Genomic DNA, 27,725 nt, shown 5'->3' with positions numbered 1-27,725 from the left:
GGTACATTTTTAGAGAGAGCCTTGTCTCACAATTCATTGCCTTAATATTTTTCAATTATCAAAGATTCGGCTGATCGTCGTCTTTGCATCTGAATTTATTGGTATTTAAATTGAATTTAATGCTGAATAACATATCTGACTCGGATATGTTTCCATTTAAAAATGCATTAATAGATACTGCCTTCTCTCACGATCTGTAATCTCAGTTCTTTTCTATAAACGGATATTTGGTTGGTCTTCATATCCGAATCCTAATATACTGATTTTTAGTGCCATTTCTAAAGCTTAATCCCCATTATTGCTCTCATGATTTATGAATTAAACACCACCGTATGGCCTTTGGATGACCTCTCTTCGATATGTTTCTCAGGTTGTACTATCGCATAAACAATGTGGAAAGGCTGCTTACTCATCACACGGTATTCAGGATGCTGGGCAACCAACTTATCTTTCACATCCTAAGGCACGAATACCTGAACTTTAAACTTCTTATTTTTCATGAGAATATGTAGAATCATATCACGTTGTTGGATATTCTAAAGAATTATCCTGGTTTCCTTCTGATACACCAATGTAGTATCAATGAATTATTTCCAATTGAAATCCAAGAATTCAAGAATATCCACCCAATGTGAGTCTGAACTCAGTTTGGAAGAAAGGACGGGGAACGAAAATGGAGCTGGACGATCGGACAGATCCCTCCTCTCAGTGGTGGAGCTCCTTCCTCTTTGTTGTAGTTCCCCCTCCAGATCGGCGGCATCGACCCGCTTCTCTGGCCCTCCAGGGGTGTAACCGTCGCTGGCCTGTATTCAAAAAGAGCTCGATACCCCTCCTACTAATGACTCTCCTCTTATTTATAGGACTGGGTCCTTGGTCAGGTCGCCCGGTCAGCGGTTCCTTGACTGGCTCGCATTTGCCTTCTTTGGTACTTTCCTGAAAAGTACTTATCACCTTCAATGTCAAATTTTTTGTCAAATTTCGTGGAAATTATATGGTGAAGAGTCGTGAAGTTTTTGACCAGAAGAATGTCAGGAATTTTGATTATCCTTTTGTTCTCTCAGATTTTCCATCTGATAAATGATCCATGGGAACGTGAGGGAAATATCCTTTGACAATCTTAATATTCAGGGTGAATGGAATATTAATATAACTGCACCTTTCTTTTATAGGTCAGTGTTCTTCTATCAAATGATAGTTATAGGACATTGATTGACAATATTTATCGGAAGAAAGGCCTTTCATGTATTTTTCTCATCCCTATCTAAGGTAGGGAGGCTTTTAGTGTAATGGAACCTTTTAACTCTTTATGAACATCAATCAATAAAATAGGACATTGATTGACAATATTTATTGGAAGAAAGACCTCTCTTTTATTCCTCTCTCTCTCTCTCTCTCTCGCGCGCGCGCACTCTAACTCTTTATGAACATTAATTTTTTATCTTATATTTCATTGTCTGCATCTATTTATTTAATGTTAAGATTTTATCTTATGTAGTTGTTGACTGAAGGGGAGACGACGGCTGGTATCAATGAGTATGAGTATGCTTCAAGAAGGAGCCGGCTGCTAGATCTTCTTCCAGAGAAAAGCTTAGCGATTTTGGCTGCTGCTCCGGTGAAGATGATGACTGATGTGGTGCCATACACTTTTAGACAAGATGCTGATTATCTATATCTCACAGGTTGCCTTCAACCTGGTGGAATAGCTGTGTTGAGTAAAAACTTTGGATTTTGCATGTTTATGCCAGAAACAAATCCACATGTAAGCATTTTTTACTGTTCTGCGATTTTATTTAAAAATATTCCATGCCTTCGGCGACAACTGCCGTTCAAGTCAACATTCTGCCTGCGTCACGAACTGAAGTAGCGCGCTTACTATCAGCTGTAGCTTTTAGCATGCACTTGAATCTTAACAACTAATATAAAATCCTCAAGTTTTGCTCAAGTAAAATCCTCAAGAGAATAGGGTTAGAAAAATTGCCACATTATCCGTATCTCACAGGATGGCCGTCTAGAGTAAGAACTTTGGATTCTGCGTGTTTATGTCTGAAATCAAACCCCTTATTAAGCATGTTTGACTTTTCCAAGATTTAAATTTGAAATAGTTTTTTGTTTTTAAAAGCTTCCATGTTGGATCTTTGTCATGTGTATCTTACGTACGCACATGATAGAATCCATTTCCCTTCCCCTTGAAGGTCGTTTTGGAGTTGGGTTAGGGTATGTCTTCTGTTGGAACTGTGGGGCAGCAATCTGCTGTTGGACAGGGAGTGTCCAATTCGGGCTCCTGGAGATTTCTGGCTTCTCCTTGTTTCTGTCAGACGTTTTTGTGATTAATGGAAAGAGAAAAAAGAAGAGAGAAGAATTTGGGGCAAGAAGGAATAATTTTTATTGCTGAACTGGGCCCCCTTTTATAGAAGAAAAACTTCACTTGTTAGAAAGGGAATATTCCTAAGGAATATTCCCTGTTTCTTGATCATATATTTTGAATATATGACTGTTTGAAACAGAGAGGTCCAGCTGCTTTTAAAGCAGCTGGACTCTCCAACGGCTGGGTTTCAGAGCAACATTGGAGAGTTGGGCCTGACTGTGGTCAGGCCCAACATATATTAGGCCCTACTGGGCCTAATATATGGGCCCTACTGGGCCTACACTAATGGGCCCTTAATGGGCCCTTAGTGGGAAGTTAGGCGGCCCATGTTGGGCCTGAAGTAGTTATTTTTATTAATATCTCCTAGGGTTAGGCTATTACAGAGTACAAGGCCTCGGGCCCATTAGTTAGCTTAAACCCTACTAAGTATCCTCCATGACCTAACACCCCCCCGCAAGTTGGGTATAGATGTTGATCATGCCCAACTTGGACACCAACACCTGGAATTGTGGGCCTGGGATGCCCTTCGTGAAGATGTCCGCGGTCTGTTCCAACGTAGGAACATATTGCGGGACTATGTGTCCTTCGTCAATGTTCTGCTTGATGTAATGCCTGGCCACTCGTGCGTGTTTCGTGCGCTCATGTTGGACGGGGTTCTTCGCCATCGCAATGGCTGATTTGCTGTCTGACTGCAAAATCATACCTTTACCGTCATATAAGCGTAGGTCCTTCAGGATGCCTTGGAGCCACATGCCCTCGCAGACTCCCTTCTTCAAGGCTCGAAGCTCTGCTTCGGCACTTGAGAGGGAAACTTCCTTTTGCTTCTTGCTGCGCCATGTAACAAGGTTGCCACCGAGGAAGCTACAGTACCCAGAGGTAGAGCGGCTGTCTTCAAAGGACCCTGCATAATCAGAGTCAGTGTATAAAGTAACACTAGGCTCACCTCCTGTCCGGAAGTACAGTCCCTGTCCAATAGTTCCCTTCAGGTAGGCTAAAATTCTGTCTGCTGCGCCTTGATGAGACTCCCGTGGATCGTTCATGAACTGACTCAGGGAGTTAACTGCAAACGCAATATCAGGTCTCGTATGATTGAGGTATAGGAGTTTACCAATGAGCCTCTGAAACGAGGTCCTGTCCACCGGAGCATCCTTCTCATGCTGTTGTGCCTTCAGTTTGACATTAATGTCGACTGGTGTGGCGGTTGGACGACAGTCCAGCTTACCGGTTTCTTTCAACAAATCTAGAATGTACTTGTGCTGAGACAGTACAATCCCAGTCCCTGAGTATGCCACCTCAATTCCTAAAAAATACGTTAGAAGTCCAAGCGATTTAATATCAAATGATGAAGACAGGTACCTTTCAAGGTTCTGAATTTCTTCGTCATCGTTCCCTGTTATGATTATGTCATCCACATAAACAATTAATATTGCTACCTTACCTTCCTTACCGTGCTTTATGAAAAGTGTATGGTCTCCTTCGCTCTGGAAGTATCCTGCTGTCAACATGGCCCGAGAGAACTTACCGAACCATGCTCTGGGGGACTGCTTAAGTCTGTATAGGGACTTTCTGAGGCGGCAGACGTCGCTGGGTTTGTCGCTTACCTGATATCCAGGAGGTTGTGCCATATATACCTCCTCTTCAAGTTCTCCATGTAGGAAAGCATTCTTCACGTTGTACTGGTGTAGTTTCCATTTGTAGATTGCTGCTAGTGCAATCAGGATTCTGACCGTGTTTAGTTTTGCGACCGGGGAAAACGTCTCATTGTAGTCAATCCCATATGATTGCGTATACCCCTGGGCCACCAATCTGGCTTTGTGTCTTGCAATTGACCCATCTGAATGGTACTTAACCGTAAAGACCCATCTACAACCTACTACCTTTTTTCCCCTAGGGAGCGGGCCTACTTCCCCGGTGCCGTTCTTCTTGAGTGCTTCCATCTCGTCCATTGCCTCTCTCCATTCTAAGGATGTCAGAGCTTCTCTGACGTTCTTTGGGAGAGACATAGCTATCATAGCCTGCACAACCTGAGTGTATTCTGGGGAAAAACGACTGTAGGAGACATAGTTGCTTACCGGATAGATTTTGGTCTTCGTACACTTCCGGGTTCCTTTACTAACCGCAATCGGCCATCCATAGTTGCTTCGGTTTGGTTCTTCTGCTGGTATTTGTTCTTCACTTATGGCGTCGGCTATCGGGCGTGGTCCCTCATTTTCCGTCAAATCCGGCACAGTGCCCTCTTCAAGTTCCTCTGCACTATCCCTATGGGAAAAACAACTAAACTCCATACCTTCGGCATCTCCTTCCTCTGATTCCAAGTAGTCCCCGGATCTGTCTGTTGTCTCATAAAACATCCTGACCTCGTCGAATCTTACATCTGCAGAGATGTACACTTTCCTTGACTCCGGATGGTAGCACTTATACCCTTTCTGCATGGTAGAGTAGCCCAAAAATACGCACTTTACTGCCCGATGATCCAATTTACCTGCATTGTGGACATAAACATACACAACACAGCCAAATACTTTGGCCGGCAGGTTAGTCTTTAATGTTATGTTAGGAAATTCAGCGGATAATAGGTCGATTGGGGCCTTGAGTCCCAATGTCTTTGACGCTGTCCTATTTATGAGGTGTGTGGCTGTAGCTACTGCCTCAGTCCAGAGATGTTTAGGGCAATTTCCCTGAAATAGGAGTGCCCTGGCCGATGTCATAATATGGCCAATTTTCCTTTCAGCAAGCCCATTTTGCTGAGGAGTATTCACACATGAAGATTGATGAACAATTCCCTTCATTTCCATGTAGTTATTTACTTCTCCACAGAAGTATTCCTTGGCGTTGTCTGATCTCAAACATTTAATCCTTTTCCCAAACTGATTTTGAATCATTTCGCAAAATAACGGAATAATAGATGGTACTTCTGCCTTGGATTTCATTAGATATACCCATGTATACCTTGTGAAATCATCTACGAAAGAACAAACCATTTCTGGTGGGATAAACCAGATATGGAGCAGGGCCCCATACATCACTATGAACACACTCGAAGGCCGAGGAGGCTCGTGGTTCGTGCTGACGTATGGGGATCGTTTGAGTTTCGCGACTGGCAACTCTCACAAATTAAATTTTCAAAAGGAATGCCTTTAAACATATGAGGATGCAACTGTTTTAAGATATGAAATGAGGGGTGTCCTAGTCTCCTAGGAAGAAGGATGACCCGCTCCTCGTTCTGGGCAGTATAGACCATCGACTGCCCTTCTCCTTCCCGTGATGCTTCTAGCATGAGAAGACCACCTCTCCGGTTAACAGATGAAATCTTCTGTCCGGCGTCCTTTACACATAAAAAACAGCAGTCAGAATCCAAGGAGAATCCGCCACCCGGTATTCTCCACTAGCTGAATTAGAGACAAAAGATTTGCCTTTAATTCAGGAACGTGAAGAACACCCTGCAAGATTTTTCCTTTAATGAGGATTGTTCCTCTTCCTTCTACCCGTAGGACTCCACCATTAGCGGTAAAAACTTTAAGATTCCCTTCTCAGACTCATAAGTCTGAAATAAGGACCTGTGGGGTGACATGTGATCTGTCGCCCCTGAATCCAACACCCATGATACTGAAATTGATTTAGTATTTGTAAAAGTGGTAAATGCGAAACACTTACCAGACTGCACGAGGGATGTTGAGCTCATCTTCTGCAGGATTTTGCTTATTTCCGCTTGGATAGGCTTCGAATGTCGCTCCCTGATTCCTCCTTCTCGGTGGAGGGTGGTTGGTCGCCTTCGCTGGCCACGTAGGCCTTCTTCTGCTGACCTGGGTTCCAGGTCCCTTTCTTGATCTGCTCCTCCTTCCACGCCAGCCTTCGTCAGTCCCGCTTGATGTGCCCTGGCTTTCTGCAGTACCCACAGATCAACTCTGAGGTGTTACCTCCCTCTGGAGGGCTTTGGCTTGCTGAGAAGATGGTGCCACAGGCTGTGGTGGTGCCCCAGGTTGAGACTCCTTTTTTGCTAAGTGAGCAGCAACGGTAGGTTTGGAGGTTTCCCCTCCCTTGCTACCCAATTTCTTCCTGCTTTCTGCTCCTTGGAGCTCAGAAATTGCCTCTGCTAGCGTGGGAAATCTTTCCCGGTGTAGCAGCTGACTTCGGAGGGTCGTACTCGGAATTGAGGCCCATCAGAAACTGCAGAGTTCTGAATTTTACTTCACGGAGGTATGAGGGGGAATTTTTATCACCTGTGGGCCACAGGAGATCTAATTCCCTCCAAATCGCCTTCAGCCTGGCCGAATAGGTGGAGATCGTCAGATTTCCCTGCTTTAGCGTCGCTCTTGCTCGCGGAGATCATAGACCGAAAATCGCTGTGCATTTCTGCACATGACTTGTTGACTTCTAACCAGAGGTCCTTGGCGCCCGTCGATCAGAAGGTAGTCATCCTTCTGTTCGCCTTCCATATTCTTCAACATCCAATTCATAATGAGAGCCTCTTCCGACTCCCATACTTCCCAACCGGCTTTGTCTTCTGACGGAGCTTCTTCAGTCAGGTGTCTCCCAAGGTAGGCTGCCTTGAGAGCCCTCTGTACCATAGTGATCCATTTTTGGCCATTTAGGCCATTGTACTTCATGTCCAGGTCGGGTAGGACAGGCCTTCCGTGGACTGGTGTGGTGGACTGCATGGCGGCAGGGCTGCTGGGGCAGCAGCTGGAGTGGAGGCAGCTTGGGAAGCCAGCTCCTCAGCCTCCTTTTCTGCTTTGGCTGTGGCTCTGGTTCTTCTGGTGGGCTTAAACAGTGCTTCAGAAATGCCTCGAACAGGGCTTCAAACAGTGCTTCAGGAATGCTTCGAACAGAGCTCTAATGGAGACTTCAATCAGGGCTTCATAGGGCTTCAATCAGGGCTGCACTAGGTTCAGATCAAACCTTGCTCTGATACCATGTGATTAATGGAAAGAGAAAAAAGAAGAGAGAAGAATTTGGGGCAAGAAGGAATAATTTTTATTGCTGAACTGGGCCCCCTTTTATAGAAGAAAAACTTCACTTGTTAGAAAGGGAATATTCCTAAGGAATATTCCCTGTTTCCAACGGTCATATATTTTGAATATATGACTGTTTGAAACAGAGAGGTCCAGCTGCTTTTAAAGCAGCTGGACTCTCCAACGGCTGGGTTTCAGAGCAACATTGGAGAGTTGGGCCTGACTGTGGTCAGGCCCAACATATATTAGGCCCTACTGGGCCTAATATATGGGCCCTACTGGGCCTACACTAATGGGCCCTTAATGGGCCCTTAGTGGGAAGTTAGGCGGCCCATGTTGGGCCTGAAGTAGTTATTTTTATTAATATCTCCTAGGGTTAGGCTATTACAGAGTACAAGGCCTCGGGCCCATTAGTTAGCTTAAACCCTACTAAGTATCCTCCATGACCTAACAGTTTTGGTGTTTCCTCTTGGTGGCTGGAAATCTTTATTTTGAGGTTTCTTTCCTCGGGTGGAATCTTCTTCATTTATTTGGGTTCTGGCGTGTGGCATTCTTTCTATAAGGAACATATACCCTTGGAGATTCAAAAAAGCCACTTACAACATGCAAAATGATAAACATTTTCATGATCTCTATCATCTTTAAGGTATAAAAAATAATTTTATCGTGTTAAAATAATTTTTAGAATCATAATCTGATTTTTTCCTATATTTTATATAAGATTTCACTTTTCATAGAGAAATCTGATTTCAAACTCAAAATATCATTTTAGTTTTTAACTATTCGTAATTTTTTTATGATGCTTTAATGATTTGTGGGCGGTTATTTATTCACAATTGCATGGTTTATATAATCTCTATGGTATAAAGAATATTTTATTTTACTAAAATAGTTTTTAGAATCATATTCTGATTTTCCTATACTTTTAATAAAATTTTGGCTAATTCATAGAGAAACCTGATTTCGAAGTCAGAATGTCTTTTTAATTTTTGTATGATATTTTATGATTATTTGAATGCTTTTTGGGCTTTTATTTATGCACAACAGGCGTTGTGATCAAATAAATGTGGACTGCAGCAGATGAATTTTGGGGCGGTGACATTTATTATTCGTTAATGAATGGTTGACCTTTCTTAAAATTGTCACCTGCCAGTTTATTTTTGGTTATTTTCCTCTTTCATGTGTTTTCCTTTTAAGTATTTGTCGACCTTCCTTTAGGAGGGCTGTGAAGAACCATTTGGAAAATTCATTCCTTTTGTTTTCTCCTGGTGATGTCTATTTGACCAAGTCCCCCCTCTCTCTCTCATCTATGGCAACATCTTTACCGCTGTTATCTCCCTGCCAAATGGTCTCTCCCTCTTGATCAGTCATTAGTCAAGGATCGTCTTCCTCTTTACTGTAAGTTGAGGATCATGTTGCATGTCTATACCTTAAGTAATGTCGCCGACAAGATTAGGATTGGAAGTAATTGCTATTGGCAAGGTTGTCGTGTTTTCTTTTATTTAGATTCTTGTAAGTCTTTGTTGACATTATTGTCTCCTTTCCTTTTTCTTTTCTTCTTTCTATTATTAGCTACTTTCTATTATTAGCCCATTAAGGGCCCTTTCTATTATTAGCCCATTAGGGCTCCCTATAAAACCCCTTGTAATCTCTTTGTTTGTGTATCAAGAATTGTTCTTTCTTCTTGTCTTCATGGTATCAGAGCCCTAACCCTAACCCTAATCCGGGTTCCTGGGCTCGACCGTAGCTCCGATCTCTCGCGTTTCTACGTTCGCCACGATCTTGAGCTCCTTCTCCTTCCGGTTGGCTACCTGCTCCTGGCGGCGCAGCTTCTTTCCGGCCACATTTCCGGCTTCCCGCACCGCGCTCCCTCCTCGGCTGTGCTTCTCTCTCGGCAACGTATGCTTCCCTCTCGACCGCGCGCTCTCCTCTCGGTCGCGGCCGCGCTCCCTCCTCGACTCTTCAGCCGCGCACGCAGCCAATAGCTGCGGGCGTTCCTGCAGCCGTGTGCTCCTCGTGCGACACTTCATTCTGTGATCAAGATGACGGAGCCTGTATCGGTTTCCGGTGTGACGCCAGCATCGACGCCAGCATCGACGCCACCCAGTGTGGGTCAAACGTCAAATGCTTTGGAGGCACCTCTTGAGTCGGGGAATTGGTCGGCTTCACCTGGACCGTTTTCTCTGCCTCGGATGCCTCCAGATGGGATGTTCACCGGCTTTAACCTTCTTCAGTGGCAGCAATATGTCCAGATTACTCTCAAGGGACGACTGATGCGTCATTTACTTGAAGAAGGGCCTTCCAAGACAGACTCCAAGTACTATGACTGGCTAGACGTTGAAGGGGTGGTCCATTGATGGCTTTTGGATAGTATTTCACCGAGTATCAATGGTGAATTTCTGTCTCTTGAGTCTGCCCGGGCCGTGTGGGAAGCGGCCCTTGACAGCCACTCCAAGAAAAATAATATTGCCACACTGTATGAGCTAGTGCATCGGGCCGCCAATCTGTGTCAAGGAGACATGATGATCATGGAGTACAGCACAGAACTCATTTCTCTGTGGAATGAGATTGATCACTACATGCCTCCAGACCCTCACTCGGTGGATCGCAAGTACACTCTTCAACTTCGGGTTTTTCAGTTCCTTATAGGACTTAACCCGGAATATGAAGCGGTACGGGCTCAGCTTATACACCGGGAGAAAGAGCTGTCCTTCAAGGATGCGCTTGCAGCGAGGAATTGAAGAATCTCGCCAGCAGTCCCAGACCCCGGCTTCTGCACTTGTAGCACATTCGTCTTCCTCCACGCGCTCCTCGGTGACGACCACATCGACTGGAGCAGGAGCTTCGTCTCGTGGTCCATCTACTCGGACTGAGGAATCCTCCAAAGGTGATCCTTCCCTTTTCTGCAATTACTGCAAAAAGCGGGGTCACTCCAAGGAGACGTGCTTTAAGCTTCAACGGAAGCGAACACAACAGAGAAATCTCGCTACGGTTGCACCTTCTGTCAACCAAGTACCGATGCCTGGTCAAGTGCCTCTGTCCTATGGTCTTCTTCCAAGTGGAGCGTCTTCGGCGAGTGCTTCTCTTTCCGGCTTTACACCTGAAGAAGTGGAACGTCTTCGGCGATTGCTTGACCCTCCAGTCGTGGGCTCGTGCTCTCTAGCTAACGCGGGTATGTCCACCATTCCTTCTCCTCCTCCTTCACCATATCCGTCGTCATCATCATCCACTTGGCTTCTTGACTCTGGTGCCACTGCCCACATGACACCCAATCCTAGAGCTTTTGTGACCTATGAATCCGTTTCCGGCTCCTCCAAAGTTAAAACAGCTTCCGGTGATCTTCTCACTGTGGCTGGGATTGGTCGTGTGTCTCTCTCTCCTTCGATGAACCTCACTAAAGTCCTTCATGTTCCACGGCTTGCTCATCATCTTCTTTCTTTATCCTGCCTTGTTCGTGATCTGAACCAAGATCTTACATTCACTCCTAATACCTGTTTTTATCGTGATAAGGTGTCGGGGAGGACGATTTCCATTACTGAGGAGCATGAGGGTCTCTATCTTGTTCGATCTCCCTTGTCTCCCCTCGCTGTTGCTGCCGCTGTAGTTCCCCTTTCGGTGTCTCATGAGCGTTTGTGGCTTCTCCATCGACGCCTCGGCCATCCATCCTTTGCTACTCTTTATCATTTATTTCCAAAACTTTTCCAAGGCCACTCTGTGGACCGCTTTGTTTGTGATGCTTGTCGAATTGCTAAACATCATCGTACTACGTATCCTATTTCTTCTTCCCATTTGACGACTCCTTTTGCTCTCGTTCACACCGACGTGTGGGGACCCTCCCCTGTTCATAGCACGTCCGGTGCTCGGTGGTTATGTATATTCATTGATGACGCTACTCGTTTCACGTGGGCCTATCTCTTGAAAAATAAATCAGAGATCTCCCTTGTTATTCCTCAGTTCTACTCTCTCATTCAAACTCAATTCTGCACTTCTATTCGTCGCTTCCGCTCCGACAATGCCCGAGACTATGTCAATTCCACGTTAAGTACTTTCTTCCAAGAAAAAGGCATCATCCATGAAACCACATGTCCTTACACCCCCCAGCAAAATGGAGTTGCAGAACGAAAATTTCACACATTTTTGAAATGGCTCGGAGCCTCTTATTTCACATGCATGTGCCAAAGTATTTTTGGGCTGAAGCTGTCCTAACTGCCATTCATCTTCTCAACCGTCTTCCGTCTCGCGTACTTAACTACTCTACTCCCATTGATTGTCTCCAGCATTCCTTCCCCAACATTTCTCTCCGAACCAATCTTACCCCTCGTGTCTTTGGGTGCGTTTGCTTTGCTCCTAACCACCATCTTGGTCGTGACAAGCTTGATCCTCGGGCCATCCAATGTGTCTTCGTCGGCTATGCTTCTACTCAAAAGGGTTATCGATGTTATCATCCACCCTCTCGTCGATTTATTGTCACCAAGGATGCTACCTTTGACGAATTCACTCCGTATTACCCCTCTTCTTCTCCACCTTCTCCTTCTTTACCACCTCAATCAGATCCCCTTGAATTTCTTATTCTTCCTAACTCATCTCCCTCGTCACCAGTCCCAAGTCCTTCCTTGCCTGTTCCTCTCGAAGAGCCTCCATCTGATATTCCCATGAACATCTTGTCCTCTGATCCTCTGCCTGCACCAATCCCAAATCCACCTGTACTTACTAAAGATCCATCCTCTGCTTCATCGAACCCTCCTGCAGAGTCCCCATCGGATCCCTCTATCCCACTATGTTGTGCCCCTTTACCTATACGCCGTTGCCTGCCAAAAAAACGCTATGGTATCACTCTTGCTCGTCGCAAGCCTCGTGTTCCTCCTACCCCTGAAGTTCCCTCATCCTCCTCATCCACTCCTCTTGAAAATCCTTCATTAGCACTTGTGTCTTGCCCTCATCCTTCTCCATTGTATCCATTAGCCGCATCCATCTCATCTCATCGTCTTTCCCCATCCTACCACGCTCTTCTCACCTCCCTTGACACTATCTCCCTTCCAAAGACGGTGGACGTAGCCCTCTCTCTTCCTCATTGGTGTCGGGCAATGGAGGAGGAGCTACAAGCACTTGCCCTAAATGACACATGGGATCTGGTTCCACTACCGCCGGGCAAGCACTTGGTTGGCAGTCGTTGGGTTTATGTTGTAAAGCACAATTCCGACGGCTCTATTGAAAGGCACAAGGCACGTGTTGTGGCGCAAGGGTTCACCCAACAGTATGGCATTGATTATCAGGAAACGTTTGCCCCTGTGGCCAAGATGAACACTGTCCGGATTCTCTTGGCTCTTGCCGCCGATCGGGGCTGGATATTGCAGCAATATGATGTCAAGAATGCTTTTCTTCATGGTGATTTGACTGAGGAGATCTATATGGCCTTACCTCCTGGATATGCCTCCTTAGTGCCGTCTACTCCGAGTTCAGTTGTTTGTCGCCTGAAGAAAGCGCTATGCGGTTTGAAGCAATCTCCTCGTGCTTGGTTTGGCCGTTTCACCATGGCCATGAAGAACCGGGATACCGTCGTGTAATGGAGATCACACGATTTTCTACCGTCATTCCACGTCCGGGGGAGTGGCTATTCTTCTCGTGTACGTGGATGACATTATCATCACGGGTGATGATACGGAGTCCATTACTCAGCTGGCTATGTATCTGTCGTCGGACTTTGCCATACGTCATCTTGGCCCATTACGATATTTTCTTGGTATTGAGGTGGCTTATTCTTGAGTGGGATTTTCATCTGTCAGCGGAAATATACAGTGGATCTTCTTTGCGAGCTGGGAAAGGAAGACTCAAGCCTATTTCGACACCGATTGATGTGAGTCATCGACTTGGTGCGGATGAGAATGAAGATCCGGCTGAGCCCGGACAATATCGAAGACTTGTGGGCAAACTGCTCTATCTCACCCACACCCGTCCCGACATTGCATATACAGTGGGTGTTCTAAGTCAGTTTATGCAGAACCCTCGAATGAGTCATCTTCATGCTGCCCATCGCCTCCTCCGTTTCTTGAAGGGCACCATTGGCCGTGGATTAATGTTTCGTTGTCACAGTGGTCTGCGTCTAGAAGTCTACACTGATGCCGATTATGCAGGATCTGTGGTTGATCGTAGGTCGACCTCTGGGTACTGCACCTTCTTGGGAGGGAATCTTATTACTTGGAGGAGTAAGAAACAGAAAGTGGTCTCTCGATCAAGTGCTGAAGCGGAGTTCCGTGCCCTTGCGCATGGTCTTTGTGAAGCACTTTGGATTACCCAACTGCTTCGTGAACTAAGGTGTCCGGTTTCTTCCCCTGTTCAGCTGTCCTGTGACAACAAATCGGCTATCAGCATTGCTCATGATCCCGTCCAGCATGATCGTACAAAACACATTGAGATCGATCGACATTTCATTAGAGAGAAGCTTGAGTCGGGAAATTTCTGCACGCCATATGTTCCGTCAGCTGAACAGCTTGCAGACATCTTCACCAAAGGGCTTCATGCCCCTCGGTTTGAGGAGCTCTGTTCCAAGCTGGGTGTGGAAAACATCCACGCTCCAGCTTGAGGGGGAGTGTTGACATTATTGTCTCCTTTCCGTTTTCTTTTCTTCTTTCTATTATTAGCTCCTTTCTATTATTAGCCCATTAAGGGCCCTTTCTATTATTAGCCCATTAGGGCTCCCTATAAAACCCCTTGTAATCTCTTTGTTTGTGTATCAAGAATTGTTCTTTCTTCTTGTCTTCAGTCTTATATATCAATAATATAATTATTTTTAAAGTCATCACTCACTCTGTAGGATATTACTTGGCAAGGCCAAACAGCTGGGGTTGCGGCTGCTCTGGAGGTTTTCCAAGCAGACAAAGCATTTCCGATGCACAAATTACGCGAGGTTTCGAGGATTCAGCATAAACTTCTTTGCTTAAGCGATATATCTCCATTTTTGGTTAATAAAAATTTATTTTCTTCTGCAGCTCCTTCCGGATATGATGAGAAAATCATCAATTTTGTTCCACAACGTGAAGACAGCTGTACCATCCTACACGGGACTCGATGCTTTCTGTACAGCTGATTCAAGTGATTACGTGAAGGATATTTCTGCCTACACTCATGAGTTACGATGGATTAAGTCAGCATCTGAGATTCAATTGATGAGACAATCTGCATCAATAGCGTGCCAAGTTAATATTTTTATCCTTTTCACTTATGGCTCTTCATCAGGAAGACTTTTTTAAATTTTAAATGAATGGAATTGAAATACCCTGTTATGATATCATCTATTACATTACTTTTCAAACTTTTGGTGACTGTCGTTTATATTTTATGAGAGTTGGGTGAAATTTGAACATGTGATAACATTAGCGTATAAAATATTTTACTGAAGTCTTCTTTCTTATGCTGTTTTCTTAGTAATAGCTCTGCAATTCAATTTAATTTATTGGTTTTGTTTTTGACATATTTTCCCATAGACTTGACATTCGACTTCAATCCATTAGTTTGACGTATATATGATTTATTGTTTTGGGATAAGTTCCAATACATTGATATGTGGATGTAATATATTGACCTTATGAGATCCAGTCTTATAATGGACTCATATTGGGCCTTTACTTCCTTTATTTGATACAATTTGTCAGACCTGTCACTACGGGGGTGTTTTGAATAACAAAATAGAGGTCTTCTGAATTATCTTTGGGCCCTCCGATTCTTGGAATGACGACATCCTGTTTATTTAGCTTCAACCAATTCCTAGGGTGTGTGTATCTGTCCACAGATAAGGGAAGACAGAAGATTTAATCTAAAATGCCATTGAATAAATAAAAAACGTAATCTATTATTTTTGGAAACATTTTATATTTCAAAAAAAAAATTGGAAGCATTTTAATCGTTGGGTTGAGAACAGATTAATGACTGTGACAATGGAAATGTCGGTTAAAGGAAATGAACGACCATGATTTACTAGCATTTCTTGCAGACTGTAAATGTCTGCCTTCTTCAGGGAAGTAGAAAACTTTTTAAATACTCTCTGTGTAAATGAATGAATCCTTTTGATCTGAAATTATTATGAATGGTATCTCATTCAATTTTGAATGATGAATGAACTTTTATTCCATAAAATATTCGTGACCTGATGAATTATGATAGAAAGGGGACTAATCAATGAATCTCCGTTTGACAGTCCTTGTTGCAGACCATGATATTTTCAAAGACATATCGAGAAGAAAGCAAGTTGGCGGCCAAAGTGGAATTTGAATGCAAGATGAGAGGCGCACAAAGAATGGCGTAAGAAAGCCTGGAATTATCTGTAATAGAATTATATTTCTTCAAACTGATGCAGCCTTTTCATAAATCCAAGTGATTCATTGAGATAGAAGTTATTGGACGAGAAATTAATCGCTCCAATGATCCACACGTTTGTTTTCTAGGTTTAATCCAGTCGTTGGTGGTGGTGAAAATGCGAGTGTTATACACTACTCACGTAATGACCAAAGTGTGAGTTTTTTATATTTTTACTACTGTGATTTTATTAGTCTAAATATCCATCTTTTTAGTTTAGACTAATGCTTTCATAAAATTTTGTATTTTTCCATTCCTTCTCACACTTCTTACATTCAACAGATTAGAGATGGAGATCTTGTCTTGATGGATATTGGGTGTGAGCTTCATGGATATCTTAGTGATCTAACACGGACGTGGGCACCCTGTGGTGAATTTTCTTCTGACCAGGTCGTTTTAGAACGCGATATATATTTTCTTTCATTTCCTTTAATCATGTACTTTGTGAAAGCTTTTGTAACCATGTTTGATCTTCAGGTAGCCTTGTATGAACTTATTCTTGAAACTAATAAAGAGTGTGTGAAGCTCTGCAAGCCTGGGATAAGCATTCAAGAGATTCATAACTTCTCGGTAATTTTTTTCAAAAAAGAATCTCGATAAAATACGATTACCCATTTCTAGATAGACAATGGGTCACTTTTTCCATGTTAAATGATATAAGTGTAATTGAGATATCTCCAATCCATTTACTTTTGATGTATCGCATGCCAGATTTGAGAAGTCAATCTTGAGAAATAATTTTAAAGATAATTCTCGATCCTGTAAAATACTGTTGCAATCCTTGGGGATTTGAAATTGAATGATGCACATGTTTGGGTATTATAGAAATCCTTGCTTTGTGGCATCTGGAATTTATAAATCTTATATTTAGATATTGTACATATCTTTTTCATTGCTTATTGTTCATGTTTTGTGCCATTATAGGTTTATAATATAGTCCAAGGGTTATCTGTTAACTTTCATTATTAAGTTTAATACTAAATCTAATCTTTTTTCACAGGTCCAGATGCTCATGAAAGGTTTAAAAGACCTCGGAATTTTAAAGGATACTCGAAGCTCTCGCAGTTACCATCAATTGAATCCTACATCCATAGGTTACGTTTAATTAAGAAAATTTCTCCGTGTCTTTTGTCATCTTATTTTAGGCATGCCCATGGATACGTTTTATAACCTGCAAATTTTATTGTAATGTGGACATAAAACTGGGTCGACCCTTTATATTCAAATTTTACGTAATGTATTCAATTTCTTCTATAGATTATTGATTCCTTTGCCTTCCAGGTCATTACCTTGGAATGGATGTGCATGATTGTTCTGTCGTCCGTAATAGCCGCCCCTTGCAGCCTGGAGTTGTAATTATCAATTTATTCCCTAAAATAAAGGATTTTTTCAATTTTATTCTTAATGCTTCTAAATTGGCAGGTGATAACTATAGAGCCTGGTGTCTATATTCCGGCATCTTTGGATGTGCCCAAAAGGTGGTTTTTGGCTCCTCTCAATGTCGACTTTTTTTTCAAAAGTAGCAAATAGTTTATTTTCTAAATATTTCACTTTAATAGGTACCAAGGAGTGGGCATCAGAATCGAGGATGAGATCCTGATCACAGAGAATGGATATGAGGTAATCCTGAAAATTACGGTTGCTTTTGGTTTTCTTGTTTGGGATAGGACGTCCTTTGAATCTTGATTCAGTAGAAGTAGTTAAAAAATAATTGGGTCGAGGAATGAACTGGCCCGAGGGTGTTGTGACGATAGAAATTATGTTTGTATCTGTTACAATCCCAGAATAGGCGAGAGATTTCTGTCGAACTTGAATCAAGAAACTCAAATGTAGTTCGGATTGAAACACAAGCTAGGAATCACAACAGAGTTTGTAGAAGGTAGAGATGAAAGGAAACAACCGCAATCAGACCGAATCGGTCGATCGCTTCTTGAAGGAGAGGGAGAATCTCCCAAGCCAGCCCATGGTTGTCGGAGTGCCGCAGCCTCTCGCCAGGAAGTCTCTTCGTGTTCTCCCCCCCTACTCCTTGTCTTCTATTTATGATTTAAACTTGCCTCTCTTTGTCTTCCCCGCGCGGCTCTGCACGTGTGAGTCGGAGGCGTTTCTTTCTTCGCATGTACGTGCGTGGAAGAGTTGTATCAGTATCTTATGTATTAATTGTAAATTTTTTATTTTCTACCTTCACTCTGTATCTTCGTTATTTGGGAAAAAAAAGACCCTTAGGAGGTGCGTTTGCGAGAGCTTATAAATCTGATGGCAAACACTTGAAGGATTTTTCGTTTCTTCAACACCTTCTTCACCGAATAGGTTTTGAGTGCAGATAGCCCTGCCAATTCAGCTGCTACAGGAGTTCAGCATTCGTGATAGTTCTCCACCACTGCCTTGTCCTATAAACAGAAATCAGGGCATCGATCTATGAGAATGTAAATTGGTTCGAAATAGCCTCCTTCTGCTGAAATTCCGTCAGACAATAATGCACGCTTCTGGACAAAATGAGGATATTATGTGGATTTTTTCCTTAGGTGCCTCTTGTATCTAAAACTTCAATAGACTGTCGTTGATAGGATTTTCTACCTACACTGTTGTGTTACCCCCACCTTTGAGTTACTAAAAATATGGTTTCTTTCTGTGAATACCGGCATTGATGTCAGTACTTTGTCAGGAGAGGGCTGTCATTTAACCAAAGACGTTGTCCTCATTCAAAAATATCCGTGAAAGAGGTTTGGAGCCTCTTTTTCACTTTCATAGTGATGTCTGGTTCCGTGCTCAGCATCCAGACTGTTTGGATGCATGTGATAATGGGCACTTTATATGACTTTATGTTCGACAATCTAAGGCAGAGGTCACATAGGTGATAATGTTGTATTGATATGATTGCTAACCAGTTTGCACAGAAATCAAAATTTTCAGATTGGACAACGAGAATGCTTTATTTCTCAATTACCACTGTCTATTTTATCAGAAAGAGTATAATATATGAGGATTATATGGGAGCTGAAGATTCCCATAAAGGTGCAAATTTTCTGTTGACTGCTACTAACGCGAAGACTTGTCACGAGAACCTTCAGGAAAAGGTTATTCCTGGACACGTTGACCGAATGTGCTTTGTGCACAGAGGGGAAAGAAGATTGCTCTCACCTTTTCTTTGAGTGCTTGTTCGGTTGGGTGGTTTGGGCCAGCCAGAAGACTCCAGGGGTGGACATTACCTCAGATGAGGCCTTCTGGGCTTCTCTCCTGAGCGGAGCATTCAGGAGAGAGGCAGAGTGGTGAAAGCCTTTTGTGGTGCTATGAGGCATCTGGCTGCGTTGTAACGACGTTATTTTCATGGTTAGACGTCATTCATGATCTGGAGGGTTTTGTCGCAGGCTGGTTTAGAAAGAGTAATCTTTCTCATTGATCGAGTATCACTGAGGACAATTATAAGGTTCCTTTGAGAACCTATCGTAACGCAAATATCAGACGCTGTCACCAGGCACGTGTGGCCAGAAGGGCACATGTGAATTTCAATAAAGCTGATGGAAGCTTCGCAAGAGAGGCCAGAAGGACATTGTCAATCTTTTTCAAGAACTGGCTGTTGGCTTCCTGGGGAGATTCTCCTTCTTTAGATCCGGGAGAGGGACGGTAGATACTTCTGGATCCTTCAATCTTCGTGTGAAAGCATAGATCCGATCCTTTCCTATTGTTCTCAGTTCTCTAATCTTCCTCAACGTCATATCCGCAGATAAAGACAATTTCTGTGAGCAATTCTATTTTGGGCAATATTTTTTTGAAGCCTCATGCTTTTTGAATTTCACAAGGATTCTTGACTCTCAAATTAAGGAGTCCTAACAGACAATGGGACATCAAATATATACCCAGCTGTGAAGCGGGGTTTATGATAGAACCCATTCTGTATCTATAATGACAATGTATTTCTTCCATGATCCTTTCTCAATTACTCCCCATTATATCTCAAACGAATCACAGATAGGAAACAGAAGTGAGAGATGAGAGGGAAAGATGGGAAGATCATCGCCTCTTGGAAGATAGGATTAGCCGTCGTACTGCAGGGAAGATCATCTGTAAGGTACGAGAAAGAGAGGGGCATGGCCGAGTAGAGGTAGCGAGAAGGCGAGACAATGGTAACTCCCGAGTCAAATACTCATCCAGTTCTATCTGCTCTTCTTCCCGTTCTTCTTTCCCTCTCTCTACCACAATCTTATATGCATCCTATAAGGATCAACCGTTTGTGTTGGATCTTTCATATAATTCTCGGATATTGCTTTACCTTGCAACTGGTTTAGGATGGAAGCTCTCATCCCGAGGCATTGATACATGTGACTGTATCAGTACCCTCACTCCGAAATTGGAGAATCTTTGGCCTGTTCTCATATCCTGTTGGGGTTTTGAATGTTCATTCAATTAGTGATGGCACTCCAAGTTCGAAAGTAAAATTTTTTTTGTCACTGTTCATTTGCTTTAATCTACATTTGGTAACAATTTTTAGTTTATAGATTGACATCTTGACCCATTACTGTTCTCTTCTTCATGGTTCAATACCATGAACAGGTACTTACAGGGTCGATGCCCAAAGAGATTTCACATATTAAGCATATTCTTAATCTCGAAAGCAAGCCCATCGAAGAGGCTGAAGGCTTGCATCTGAATTGATTGGAGCTTAGCGACTGAAATGAGAAGGAAAAATGGTAAGCTTCTTAGATGATGCACGCGATTAGTCAAGGTTGATGAAGAACTGGCTAATTGTGGGATTGGATCTGATGCATTGGAGGATCTCATCTGCCACAGAGAGTATAATTTAGGCTTTTCTTTTTTATTCCTCCATGAATCTATAAACATGAAAATTTGGACGTGATGTCCAAACCCTTATCAAGGGTATTTTTTCATACTTCCTTTTAGGAGTTCCCTATAAATACTCGTAGGACATCTGTCAAGAAATTGTTTGTTGAATATCAGCAGGAGATCATGTGTTAAAATGCGGAAGGCAACTGTTGTTTCCTCACAATTACTCAATTAGTTTTTCAAAAAATCCATGGTGTCTCTGCAATAAATTTATTAGGGTTCCTCAGCATGATCATGATCGTAACTTTAGAATAAGTTGCTCAACTCCATTCAGTCGTGAACTGTTCATTTGGCCAATAAAATTTCAAAAGTAAAATATATATAGAATAATATAATATCCATATTTTACATTTTTAAATGGGGCTAAATGCTGAGCTTACAAAAAGAGGGAAAAAAAAAGCTATGGGTTGATCTGGACCTTTGCAGATCCAACGATAACGATCTTGGCCTAGCTGATTTAGTGAACTTATTTGTAATCCACTAGGTTTGCGTGGGTGGATGCCGCGAGTAGGGATCTCCATAGTTAGGGAAGCCACAAGTCGAGCGATTTGGGATGGGTGACCTCCAGGGAAAAATTATGGGGAATTTTTACATGGTTTACACAATCTATAAACTATCCATATGTAAAAAATTCTGGGGGCAGTTGAGTAATAACAAGGAACAGAAAAAAAGTTTGTAAGCAACTTTGTACTCCTACCTACTAATCTCATCTTTTTCAACAAGGTCTTTGACCAACAGCTATTCTCAGATCGCTGGCCTTGTATTTGTTGTAGAATTTTGATGGCTGGGTCTGAATTCTGAGCCTTTGCTTTGCACTCCTATCCCCCCACCAGTATATGGCTCAAGGAAGATGACGATACTTCATGTATTCCATGCATTGCCATTAGGGTTGGACATTTTTAGGACCGAGGACCGGTTCAACAGGATCTAACTGGGACTTTAGGTACTCCATTTGAGGGTGGGCCGGTTTGTCAAACCGGACTGAAACAAGAAATATACTATTTAATATTTTTTTTATAAAATTCTAAAAAATAAAATCCAACTCGACGGAGAGGCTTCTATTGAGCTCAGCGCAGACGCCACATATTTGACCATTTGTGGACATATTTAGCATTACTATGAAGATACATTTTCTACTTTGACTTTGATGTTGACTAGTCAACCTGACCAGGCCGGGACCGAACAAAAACAGACCAAAGTTTAGGTAAGGTTTAGGTCATTGCTAAAAACCGGACTGGTCCAGGACAGTCAAACCCTAATTGCCATCATCAGTCGTCCATCCTGACCTTCAGAAACGGAATAGAACAAAAACCTTTTTTGCGTTTCATTCCAATTTGGTTCATCATGGGGAACCTCTGATTTTACTCTGTATTAATGAAATTTCTCTGTTTATTCTATCATCCATTCAGTTCAGCCCACGAGGACGAAAATGCAGACTCTGTGACGGATGACTGACTGAAACTCAGTTCTATCCCAACTCTGTGACGGACCGCCCGTCCCCTAGCCTGACATCAGCATGGGGAACAATAATCCGATCTGATCAGATCAGATTGCTGAGATTGTCAACGCGACAGTCAAGAAGTTAATCCGATTGAATGATACAATCGATCATTTGAGCTGGATCTTGATCGTACTCATAGCCCAATCTAATCAAATTATTTGATCCAATCGATCCGTTGGTGGATCGAACCAGTGCCGCTGGTCCATCCAACAGAAAGCTGCCACGTGTCAATATCTAAACACAAGTAAACGTTGATACCTAAAATTTCCTCTGGGTTTCACTTTAGTTTCATATAGCGGTGGGGCCCACGGATCAAATATTCGATCGATCTGATCGACTGTGTCGATTGGTCCACCTAGACAATCGATCCGACCAGCGATCCGATCGATCATGCGATCGATCGGATCGGTTCGCCGAACATTACAGCAGTATAAATAGAGAGGCGCCAATTTTTGAATTTGACGTCTCTCTTTCTCTCTCTAGCTTAGAGAGAGAGAGAGAGAGACCCAGATCGATGAACGCAACCCGAGGTTTGTCAACAATTCTTCGTTCAGCTTCAAATTCTACGCAATCTGTTCAATCTGTGATTTTCCCCGGCGTAAATCTCGACGTACTAGAGAAAACCCTGAAAAAATGCCGAAATCCGATGCAATTCTTCCAGATCCAGGCGCAGATGATCGTTTCGGGGTACATCCACGACGCCTACGCCTCCAGCAGGCTTGTAGCCTTCGCGGCGAGCTCCAAATTCATCGATTTGGAGCATTTACCTAGAGTTCTATTGAATATCTCGAGCCCAAATCAGTTCTCTTGGAATTGGGTAATGCGGGCTTGCGTCCGTAGGGGACGACCTCGGATGACGTTTTCTCTGTATGCGTCGATGCTGGAGAGGGGGGACCCTTGTCCTGATCAGTATACCCATCCGATTGTTTTTCAGGCTTGTGCTTTTAGAAAGGAGGAAACAGAAGGGAAGCAGATCCACGCCCATGTACAAAAATTTGGGTTTTCTTCCGATGTTTATGTGGTGAACACGATGATCAATTTTTATTCTGTCTGTGGTAACATTGTTTCTGCTCGACAGCTATTCGACAAAAGTACTAGCTTGGATTCTGTCTCCTGGAACTCAATTCTTTCAGGGTACATTGGCGCCGACGAAGTCGAATCCGCCGTCAAGGTTTTCGACAAGATGCCTGAGAGGAATCTCATTGCTTCGAATTCTATGATTGCTTTTCTGGCTCGGATCGGGAGGCCGATTGAGGCGTATAGACTGTTTGAGCAAATGCCTGTGAGAGATGTGGTTTCCTGGTCTGCCATGATTTCTTGCTTTGATCAGAATGGTATGCAGTGTGATGCTTTGAAGATGTTTTCGACGATGTTTTCGGAGAAAGTGGCAGTGGATGAGGTTGTTCTGGTCAGCGTTCTGTCTGCCGCGGCTCGGCTGGCAGCGGTGAAGGAAGGGGAGATGGTTCATGGCCTGGCGACAAAGACGGGTATCGTTTCCTACTTGAACCTGAATAACGCGCTGATCACCATGTACTCAAGCTTTTCTGATGTCTCTGCTGCACAAAAACTGTTCTACTCTTGTCCCCACCTTGACCAAATCTCTGCCAATTCCATGCTCTCTGGGTACTTAAAATGTCGGCACCTCGACGATGCCAGAAGGTTCTTCAACTTAATGCCGGCCAAGGATGCTGTCTCGTGGAGCACCATGATCTCTGGTTATGCCCAGAATGGCCAATTCTCAGAGGCACTGTTGCTATTCCAAGAGATGCAGATTGGGGGATTCATCCCCGACGAGCCCGCCTTGGTGAGCATCCTCTCGGCTAGTGCCCACTTGACCTCCTTGAAACAGGGAAGCTGGGTCCACGCCTACGTCCGGCGTCGCCGCCTTTCTATCAACCCGATCCTCGGCACTGCCCTGGTTGATATGTACATGAAGTGCGGTTGCGTGGAGGATGCAGCAGCAGTTTTCGAGGACATGGCAGAGAAGGGGATCTCCACCTGGAATGCCATGATTGCCGGCCTTGCTGCGAATGGGTTTCCCTCCGAGGCTTTGGAGAAGTTCTCAGAGATGAAAAGACTGGGGATTGCTCCCAATGAGGTTACTTTTGTGGGTGCACTTTCGGCCTGTAGATATCTTGGTGCAGTGGCAGAGGGCCAGAGAATTTTCTCCTCCATGACAGAGGAGCATCATATACAGCCCAATTCTCTTCACTATGGCTGCCTGGTGGATCTTCTGGCCCAAGCAGGCCTCCTCAGAGATGCGGAAGAAGTGATTGAGACGATGCCAATCGCACCGGATGTCGCCACTTTGGGTGCGCTGCTTGGCGCCTGTAAGAACCATGGAGACCTGGAGATGGGGGAAAGGGTGGGGAAAAAGATGATAGATCTTGAGCCCGACCATGATGGTGCCCATGTCCTACTCTTCAATCTTTATGCATCCAGGGGGATGTGGGCCGAGGCCGCTGAGATGAGGGCCACGATGAAGCAGAAGAATGTGACAAAGATTCCTGGTTGTAGCCTGGTGGAGGCCGGTGGCACTGTGGTTGAGTTCTTTTCGGGTGATGGCGAGCAAGCTCTGAGAGATCCCCTGTAGATCAAAAGCATGAAAATTGAAGCTCTGAGCACTCGTGCTGGGAATGAGGGCTGTTGCTGACTGATCGATCACATATTAACAAGAGACTCAAGAATGACTGTAGCGTTCTCTACACTGATCGATTCGAAGCCAGACCAGGAACACTTTTTCTTTGGGGGAACTTATGCAGGTGAGCCCATCTTTGTTGAACATGAGAAAACCTTTTTTCAAATATGATTAATCTTCCGCATAAGACTGCAGACATATTGCAGCTCTCTTAATTTATAATTGATTTATCGTAGATTCTATTGAAGCTGAGAAATGTTTTTTTCTACTCAGGAGATTGCTAACTGACAGTTGGGTTCTTCTTTCGGACAGATTTTAAGCTAGACCAGGCCCACTTTCTCTTTATGCACAGCCTCAGGTATCTTCACCTTTGGATGAAATGAGAAGATATTTTATTACTTTGCTTTCTCCCAGAGTCCAAACTGATTGTAGTGTTCTTCATTATTATCGATTTTCAGCGGACGTCCATGCTTGGGCCCAATCTCATCATATCTTCATCCTTCTTATAATCAATAAGAAGAGTCAAGGCTTAGTGTTTTCTTAAAGATGATTCAAAAGGCGATCAACCAACAAAGCAGTGATCACCAAGCTTATACAAGTAGATCCCTAGAACACTACCAGCACAAGGTCAACCCCTCCCCTCTCTATATAGACCCCAGGGAAACCAGGTCGCCATGAGGCCCTCGACTTCATGGGTAAGTCCGTCTGTGGAAGCCTTCCTTCCCTTGAATATCACCTCATTTCGATGGATCCATAATGCCCACTGCACTGCCAACTCTCGACCCTTCTCTGCCCTCCTTCTATCATCGTTCCTCCACATAGACTCTTAAAAAGTCTCCTTTGATGTTGCATCTTCCGATGGTATTGCTTGGGAGGCGTAGATCAAGCGGGTGAATGGGCGCTTATCGATGTTGTTGCAGGTATGTTCCTCTTCTCTGAACTTCCTGGTAGTTTTTTCTGTTATTCATATGATGTATTTCTAGGAGAGATTTTCTCAAAGGATGATAAGGTAGCTCATTATAAGTCAGAAATAGTAACATTATTATCAAATTAATGTTTCAATGTAAAGTCAAATATATCCTTATACTAAAATATGAAACTGTTAAAACTTGAGCGGAATTGCATCCCTATATGTTTCTATGGATGATTTGGAAAGGTTTGGAACATTATTTATTTGAAGTGGAATAAGTAATACACTTCTATTTAATGAGTTCACAAACCTCCTATAAGGTTTAGGAAACTTACTTTTGAAGAAAAATGATATTGGCGCCTTAATCATCAATTTATCAGCCACACCCACGGGGTTAAGGATGAATAATACAGTCACATGATGAACTTCCCTCCAAAAGCTGCCATCTTCACCATGGGTAAATTTTGTTAACCAATGTTTAACATCTACCCAGCATGTATTGTTAAAATCTAGGAGGCACCCTTATGGATTTTAAACCAAATACTTTATGCTCCTAATTAATTTATCTGTTAACTTTATGACTGAAATTTTTTGAAATCTAAATTTTATAATTTCCTTTTCTCAGGCCTTAAATCCTTTTATGTCACTAGGTTTAATTTGGCTGATGTTACATATTTATGAATATTACAACATTCTTATTGGAATCTTAGTAAGATAGTGTCCTTCTATTATCAAGGTTAATATCAAAGACATGTTTAGACTAGCCATTTTTATTTATATTATTAATGTTTCTAACTCTATTGACCAAGTGCATAGTACTATTCTCACTTGCATCAAAAAAATATTTCCCAATATGATTTGCCTATATGATTTGCATATATGAATGATTTATTATGATTTCATTACACCCTAGTTGACTTTATTGAAGTAAAGTGATTTACTTATGAACTTTATGTGTGTGTGATTTAGGTAAATTAATTCGGACAATAAATTAGTGAATTATGGAGCTTAGTAGACCAAGGAGGGAACTCAGTGGAGCTGTTTGGGCCAAGAAAGATTTGGTTATTTAAATTGGTCCTACATGGCTAAAGATTGTGAGGAAGGTTGTGGCTTATCCTAGCCACATATTTGAATCCCTTCCATAACTTTGTTGTTTAAGTGGTGGCAAAGGAGGAATTTGGTCATAACTAACTCAACTATATCAGTAGTACCAATATGTCAAGAGAAATATCATATAAATGCCTAGTTCTGACATCACTCCATCTACCTTGAATAGACAAATTTAAACATACAGTTTTACATAAAACCCTCTAACAAAGTATGCAGTGAGATTACACTTGTTACATAAAACCATATCGTCAAACACCCTCTCTCTCTAGGTGGTAATGATGTGTTTTGTTGCTAGCTTGCAGTTTGTGGCCGTGGTAGAGAAAAATGAAAAAGGCCGACCTATGAGTATGCAACACACCATTTCTGATATGGTTGGCCATCACAGACATGGACTGCATGCTGATCGGGCCTGCTTAATGATGTGGTTTGTCCTCTGATTTTATAAGAGTGTGATCAATGTTCTCAAAACAACCAACAATATCTACTTTGGATAAATCAATCTACTGTCCCCCTCAACATGCGCGAAGAAGGTAATGGGTCATCGCTACGTGATAAAGCAAAAATGGGGTTTATTAAAGTCATTGTCATTATTTTCACATCTATCAAATATAATTTATGAATTAGTAATCACACTCAAAGACGTATAGCAGAGAGTAAGGTCGTCTGCTCAGGGATTGGATCTTAGAGATAGAATTAACTAATGAGTTAGGAAGTAGAGAGAAGGGATTCTACAATTGTAATACTAAGAAGCAATTTTATTAGTATTGTTATTTGAATTCCAACTAGGACAATGTGGAAAAAATCTCAGAAGATGATTTAATATTAAAAGATATGTAGGGAACTGTGAATTAGTAAGGAACAAAGAAATATGTCGCCATCAAGTGAATGAACAAACACCACTTTGTGTTTGTAAAAATGTTTGAGAAAAAGAGAATTTGTAGGTGATTTAATAAAGAAAATTCACTTTAACGATTTTACTTGAAGATGAAAATTTGCATGATGATAGTATATGTATAGTAGAGATTTTAGGTAATTTTTATAAATTTTTAGAAGTCAAGTTA

The 27,725-nt window shown here is 42.7% G+C and overlaps 2 protein-coding genes across 6 annotated transcripts in view; both read left to right on the top strand.

Annotated features, from left to right (window-relative positions):
- LOC144713410 (Metallopeptidase M24 family protein) overlaps positions 1-20,646 on the top strand; it is a 21,652-nt gene extending 1,006 nt beyond the window's left edge. Inside the window, exons 2-14 of the mRNA XM_078587961.1 lie at positions 371-463; positions 1,496-1,759; positions 14,129-14,221; positions 14,304-14,510; positions 15,509-15,612; positions 15,756-15,822; positions 15,949-16,056; positions 16,144-16,236; positions 16,667-16,760; positions 16,948-17,018; positions 17,089-17,144; positions 17,226-17,286; positions 20,215-20,646. Of these exons, the coding sequence (XP_078444087.1) occupies positions 371-463; positions 1,496-1,759; positions 14,129-14,221; positions 14,304-14,510; positions 15,509-15,612; positions 15,756-15,822; positions 15,949-16,056; positions 16,144-16,236; positions 16,667-16,760; positions 16,948-17,018; positions 17,089-17,144; positions 17,226-17,286; positions 20,215-20,316 (1,413 nt within the window). The 3' untranslated portion in view covers positions 20,317-20,646. The remainder of the gene's footprint in view (positions 1-370; positions 464-1,495; positions 1,760-14,128; positions 14,222-14,303; positions 14,511-15,508; positions 15,613-15,755; positions 15,823-15,948; positions 16,057-16,143; positions 16,237-16,666; positions 16,761-16,947; positions 17,019-17,088; positions 17,145-17,225; positions 17,287-20,214) is intronic.
- A 1,591-nt stretch (positions 20,647-22,237) lies between these two features.
- Positions 22,238-27,150, top strand: LOC144713359 (pentatricopeptide repeat-containing protein At2g22410, mitochondrial-like). 5 transcript variants are annotated; one of them, XM_078587954.1, is made up of 4 exons: positions 22,238-24,768; positions 24,918-24,995; positions 25,103-25,564; positions 26,960-27,150. In XM_078587954.1, the coding sequence occupies exon 1, from the start codon at positions 22,521-22,523 to the stop codon at positions 24,597-24,599; it is 2,079 nt and encodes a 692-aa protein (XP_078444080.1). In that variant the 5' UTR covers positions 22,238-22,520; the 3' UTR covers positions 24,600-24,768; positions 24,918-24,995; positions 25,103-25,564; positions 26,960-27,150. The 5 variants fall into 5 exon arrangements, with proteins under 5 accessions (XP_078444080.1, XP_078444082.1, XP_078444081.1 ...); XM_078587956.1 differs by lacking the exon at positions 26,960-27,150 and adding an exon at positions 26,524-26,745 and having other exon boundaries at positions 24,957-24,995; XM_078587955.1 differs by lacking the exon at positions 26,960-27,150 and adding an exon at positions 26,524-26,745 and having other exon boundaries at positions 24,957-25,002.
- The last annotated feature ends 575 nt before the right edge of the window (positions 27,151-27,725 follow it).

The sequence above is a fragment of the Wolffia australiana genome, chromosome 1 (genome assembly GCF_029677425.1).
Source record: "Wolffia australiana isolate 7733 chromosome 1, ASM2967742v1".
NCBI classification, from domain to species: domain Eukaryota; kingdom Viridiplantae; phylum Streptophyta; class Magnoliopsida; order Alismatales; family Araceae; genus Wolffia; species Wolffia australiana.
This window is presented reverse-complemented; position numbering and strand designations above follow the sequence as displayed.

Bases quoted from the DNA above. Each gene is read 5' to 3' on its own strand.
- LOC144713359 (XM_078587954.1), top strand. From the start codon at position 22,521: ATGAACGCAACCCGAGGTTTGTCAACAATTCTTCGTTCAGCTTCAAAT.